A 6,556-nucleotide genomic window follows, 5' to 3' on the forward strand; every position below is an offset into this window, starting at 1 on the left:
TTTGTCAACATATAAACATATATATTATATACATTTTTACTTTCTAGAGGTGTGCCTGAGACAAAGGTTTTATAAATACTCCTATAGTATATAATACTAATACATGAAAACTGTTGTTTCTTATTTGTGTTTGTAACTATATATACTGTATTGTTTATTGTATTTGTAAAAGAATAATATTATAATGGTATTATGTTATGCTCCTTGTGAGCCCATTTTATGGAAATAAAGCATCTTCTTATATATACATGTCTGTCTGTCATACATTAGCACTCTATTTTTCAGTAAAAAATAGAAAAAAAACTTTTGATATATAGATAAAAATATCTGTCACTCATTACTTGACCCACGAGGTGAAAACAACATTATATCTAGAATATAACTGCTTAATCAACATGTATATTACCTGATTTATTTTCTTCCTGTTTTGCTTCTTGGTTTTCATTCTCTGAATTTTCATTTCTTTCAATCAAACTGATAGGCTCATCAGCAGGAACGTTAGACTCCTTTGTTCCAGAAGCTTTCTGAATATTTGATTCTGTAACTTTCACACTAGTTTCTTTCTGTGCCTTATATACATTTGGTACCACCACCTGGCAGTCTTCTGATATTCGAATTTCTTCTTTATCCTTGGTTAGTTCATCTGTCTTACATTCTGATTTTGGTTCCTCTGAAGTTTCAACCTTAGGACTACTTTGAATTTTCTGTTGGGTGCATGCCACTGTTTTCTGTTCAGAAACTGAAAAATACATTGTACATAATCATCGAAATCACAAATATATTGAAAATGTGCCATGTACACTGTTCATGTTTTACAACATTTTGTACAATAAGAAAAATTCAAACCAAATGTGGGTTATTTTCATGCTTTATTTTATTCCCCTAGATTTTTTCGCTGTTCTAATTGTTCATGAGCAATTACAGAATCTAACTTCAAATTTGGAGATCCTGTTACAAAAATACATTTTCTATCTAGGTCTGTCAATTGTTCACCATCTTTTTCCCAGGATAGTAGGTAATTTAATTTTCTAAATGTCAATTTCATAAACTTTATTCTGATCATCCTAATGAACGTCGCTTATTTAACAAATTCCCCCCTCCCCCCCAGTACTGTGTACTTGATTTCGCTGGTATTTTTTTATGGACAAATATCTTCTGGTCTGCCGGACCACCAGCTGACAAAATCTTCTTGACCCCTGGTTTTGTATAATGTTTTTAGTATAGATCATTTGATTTCTACATACATCGATCATGTATTTATATCATAAAATATGAGCCACCATGTGATCCTAATAGCAATGATAAGGTACATTTGTAAGTGAGTTTAGTGAAAAAATTGTTTTACATTGTGTTGAGCAGTTGATGTGTTATGGTGTCTGCATGTACATGTATGAAAACCCTATCTTCTATTTATCCATCTATTACTGATCTTTTTCCCTCCCTTAGACAGTTTTAGTTTACACTTAAATAAACCAAGTCTGATAATGTCTCTTCACACATGTACATTGTGACCTCACTGGCATGACTGATAAATTTTCTTCAGAGATTGTGATGGGGTTAATTTAATTAAAATGCCTGCACATGTCCAGTCAGGGATATAACTCTATAGGGTTATTACAGGAAAATAACATACATTTGTTATTGTGGACTAAAAAATCAAAGAACTGTGATAACATATGTATGTTACATGTTTCAAAGGGACAATTTACATCATTAGTTTAGTTAAAATGTATAAAAGTTCTATTGATATTACTTTTTTCTACATGTATACTTAACTATTTAAAGATACAATGTACATGTATAACAGTTCATAGTTTGCCAATTTTGCATAGTACACCTATATGTTATTACAGAAAAAATATGCCTGTAATAACTAAAGGGTGTTATCACAGCTTCTCTATATCACTTCAAAGCATTTGCTCAGACATACATCATGCTTAATTACAATGTACATGTAGTTTAATTTATTGTAAGAAATAATGACCAGAGCATGTAATGAGGTTCTGCACAAGTTTCTCAGTAATTCCCAAGTGTCTTATATAATAAGTTACATTCCTTTAATAACTGAGCCTTGTTATCACAGCTAAGTTTATCCCTTAATAGCCTCGACTAATTGATTTACCATGGTCCATCAAATATGTATTAATTTAATTAAAAAATTAGTTATCAAGACTATGCATTTAGTTTCTGCGCAAAGTCTCAAGAGTTCCCTAGAGCCCACTATAAATGAAATAATTTTACAAATACATTTGTAACAAGCATATGTTATTACAGTTTTAGAAAATTTAAGGTGAAAGTATCTGTAATACCACACACAAGTTATTTCCTGGAATAACCCTATAGAGTTATATCTCTGACTGATGTCTGAAAGCTGCAATATAAGAATTACTGAGCTGGGAGAAACAGTTTTATCTGCTTTTTGTTGAGTTGAACCTGAAACCAAACAGTTTGATTAATTGTGGATAAAGCTAAACTATATTTATCATACCATGCATACCTTCAACTTCATCCCCTATGTCATTTGTTTCTTTGTCTGTTAATTGTTTGACTTCTGTCTCCTTTTCGATGATTTGTATTCTAGTTGGTTCTGTATTAACATGATCTTTTGTTTTATTCACTATGTCTATAGTTTCACAAACTTTCTTTACATTGGTGTCTCGAGGACTAGATTCTTTGTTTCTAATAGTCTTCTCTTGATTTACTGAAGTCAGCTTTTTATCAGTCCTTTTTATGTTTTGAATTTCATTCCTTTCTTCATTTTTATCCTCATCTTCATCATCATCGTCTAATACAATAGTTTCAATGTCATTTAGGGGTTTCTTGTTTGAACATTTGTTTTCACATTTATCTGATTCTGTCAACTGCGCATTTGTAACATGCTTTTGCTGTTTTTGACTTTGAGCAGGCGAGTAACAACTTTCAATAGTTTTGTGTAACTTTTGTATGAGACCTGAGTTGCACATATTTGTAGTTGATGATGTGACCTGAGACTTTGTAGTGCTTTGCACCAGTTTGAGCTTATTTGTATGAGAGTTGTTTTTGGTATGATTTAGTACGTTCTGATCTATCTTTTTTACACTGGATTTGTCAGGTTGTTTCGATGTATTATTTTCTGGTTTCCTGACTGTTAAATTCACAGCACTACTGTCTGTGTCCTCCTCATCACTATCATCTATAGTTATACACATTTGTTCCTCTTGATTTGAAATGACTTCTTTTGTTTTATTGAGGTCTAGATATTCTGATCTATCTTTTTTGCAATCAGTTGCAGTCTTTTTGATAAATTTATGCCAACCCCCATCACTATCAACATCGCTTGTCTCCCCTTTAGAAGATTTAGGACTTGGTGCATCATATTCATCATGAAGAGTTGCCTCCCTTTTCCTTTTTTTGTCAATCTGCTTAGACTTTAACTCGGCCAGAAAATCTCTAAGATGAATAAATATATTTTTACTATCACTTTCTATTTTGGCACAGGCAATTTCTGTTAAATCTGCAAAGTCTGAAGACTTTTTGAATTCTTCTTGACAGTCACTAAACCTTTTCTGCAGTAATTTAATCAGTTCTGTAGATTTTTGTAGTTCTAAGTAAGGTTTACAAAACTCTAAAAACTGCAATATATAAAAAGAAAAAAATATCAATATGATCACATACTACATCATGTACACAAAGTATATACATGTACATGTATGATTAATACCATAATCAAGAATTGAGAAATTGTCTGAGTTATAATACATTTTCATAATGTTTGCATACCAACATGTACATATGTACATTTATCATTTGGTAAATGTATGTTCATTATAATACCACACATAATAACATACAGGAGGGCTTCATTTCACTCCTGGGTATTGGTAGGGATCATGTTGCTCACTATTTTTCAGTCAATCTTTAGTTTTAGGTGTACTGTTTTAAGACTTTTCTATTTGTCGTTTTTCTTTTTTTCCATATGAATATCTGACTTCTTGGATTTAGAGAGATATATTTTAATTCCTTATTAAAACGTGTTTGTTTGGCTTTGATATCATAATTATGCTCTTCAGAAAATAAAAGGTGACATAAACTCCTCCATGGAGCATCTCTAGAGTGAAGTTCAGAGTCCTAGGGCTACAACATCATTCAGGGTTTATGCATGAACAAGGCATGTTCACCTATTAATAGGAAAAGAATGTCAACACATGGATGAACCATTTTGTTGACTTATTTGATGCCTAAAATTCATTCTTATAAGATAAAAACAATCATTAACTTATTTTTTCAACCAAAAACATGAAATCAGACACAGAAAAATACAATTGCATGTGGTCGCTATCTATTTATATTTTTGTTCATATTGGATTATATGACCGTCGACAGTCTTCAAAGGTCATCTCATGGGTAAATTAGATGGTGCCTAGACTAAAGTAATACAAACGAACTGATAATATATATTTATTTGGAGTTCATGCATACATGTAGATTATTGTTTATTTTGGACTTATTGTAGTTTGAACATAAATTTTAGTATGTTAATATCAAATGAAAGTCTTTTAAAAGAATTTCTGTCAAATCTAATTTGGCAGCTAATGACCCTTTAGTGTATAATAACTACTTAGACCAATAAGGCCCTGCAGAAAATAATTAGATACATGGGGTCAAATTGATCATATGGTATAGGCTTTTGGTCATACTTGAAGGCTGTATGCCTGAGTGTATGGTGACCTATAGTTGTTTTAATTTCTGTGTCATTTGGTCGCTTGTGGAACATTGTCTCATTGGCAATCATACATGTACCACATCTTCTTTTCTCTATATAGTCCAAATGATTATTTTGATCATGTACAAGACTAAATACCAATAGCAATGCATTATACAATGTAGATACAAACCTCTGAAAAGGTATCATCTGGGTTGAAAGCCATTGAACAGCATAAAATCTATAAAAGAAAACAAATCACAAAATTGCAAAATATCTTGTAAAAATCAGAGAACTGTGGTTACATGTTAAAAATGACAGGTACCAATAATCATAATTAGTTTTGATAAAATGTATCCAAGTTCTATTGATCATGTTGATATAATAAAAGTTTTTTATGTGTATACTAAACTTGAGAAAGTTATAACAGTTCATACATGTAGTTGGCCAATCATGCATACATGTACATGTAGTACACCTTTGTTATTACAGAAAAAAATATGTCTGTAATAACTGAAAGGTTTCTCTACATCCCACCAAAGCCTGTGCTCACACATATGTGTGTAAATCATGCTTAATCACTTTGTATTTTGATTTATTGTAAGATATAATGATCAGAGCATGTAATAAGGTTCTGCGCAAGCTTCCCAGTAATTCCCAAGTGTCTCATATAAAAAATTACATGCCTTTAATAACTTAGCCTAGTCATGCTAGTTATTACAGCTTGTTCATCCATTAAACTGTTAAAAACCTTGTTTTACCATGGTTGATGAAAAATGTATTAATCTAATTCGAAAATTAGTGATCAACATGATCAAGGCTTTGTATTTACATAAAGTAGTCTCTGCGCAAAGTTTATTTGACATCGATTTTACACATATCCATATTGGTCATTAAATTTTTCCCAAATTAAGTTAAGAGGGGTCAGTGAAAAAACTATGTAAATTAAGTTTTTTTTATCCTACATTGTGGAACTTTTGATGTCGTCCCTAAAGAAGGCCATATTTTTCAATTCTTTTGATGGCCTTCCTGTAGTTTTAATTTTCTTTTATAAAAATCGAATCAAAATAAAAATTTCTGCTATAACACAGGAAGCATCTGCCTCATAATATATAATTTTTAAAAAGAAAATCAACACAATTGTCAATGGACTGAAATTACAGTAGGATTATTTTTTTTCCCAGTAATTTTTTGACCCGCCACAGATCTTGCCATGCACTTTGTCTTCTAATTTTTCACGGGTAACAACTGCCTATTTTTGATTTTTAATACTAATTTAATCTATTATGATTCAGTGATATAAACATATTTGGTTGTAAGATGTTATTTTACTTCAGTTTTGATGCTCGCTTCTTAAAAATGCTTTGTCTGCGCTGAAAAACAAACGGAAGTAAAAAGTACAAGGTAACATTCAAAACCATTCCCGGAGTGTATCAATCCGGAAATCATGGCCGAATTAATATATATATATTTTTTAGATAGTTAGCTCATTTATCCTAAGAGAAAAGTACATTACTGCATATTTTAATACGTATAATATAAAACAATTTTATCTTAATATAACAATAATAAATTAAAAATATGCACTACCACTATTGTTTATTATCACAAAATTGTTATATTTCACTGTATATATATATACATGTATACATATGTCTCTCTGATATGTCTTCACAAAGCAATGCGCAGTACAAGTGACGTAAACTTCAACGTGTTGATTGCGGTCATTATATAGTAGAAGTAGAAGGAGGTATTACACTATAAGAATAAGAATAAGAATAAGAATAAGAATACTTTAATAATCCAATTATGGACCCTTGCGGGTTTTAAATTTCATACAATGATTACAATGATTTGTATTATAACTATGAAATA

At 30.9% G+C, this 6,556-nt stretch overlaps 1 protein-coding gene across 1 annotated transcript in view; it reads right to left on the reverse strand.

The window, feature by feature from the left end:
* Nucleotides 1–6,067, reverse strand: part of LOC143063701 (uncharacterized) — a 31,832-nt gene extending 25,765 nt beyond the window's left edge. The window contains exons 1-4 of the mRNA XM_076236016.1: nucleotides 6,014–6,067; nucleotides 4,875–4,922; nucleotides 2,498–3,611; nucleotides 407–739 (exon numbers count right to left, since the gene is read on the reverse strand). Of these exons, the coding sequence (XP_076092131.1) occupies nucleotides 407–739; nucleotides 2,498–3,611; nucleotides 4,875–4,907 (1,480 nt within the window). The 5' untranslated portion in view covers nucleotides 4,908–4,922; nucleotides 6,014–6,067. The remainder of the gene's footprint in view (nucleotides 1–406; nucleotides 740–2,497; nucleotides 3,612–4,874; nucleotides 4,923–6,013) is intronic.
* Between the last annotated feature and the right edge of the window lie 489 nt (nucleotides 6,068–6,556).

The sequence above is a fragment of the Mytilus galloprovincialis genome, chromosome 2 (assembly GCF_965363235.1).
Source record: "Mytilus galloprovincialis chromosome 2, xbMytGall1.hap1.1, whole genome shotgun sequence".
Classification (NCBI taxonomy): Eukaryota; Metazoa; Mollusca; class Bivalvia; order Mytilida; family Mytilidae; genus Mytilus; species Mytilus galloprovincialis.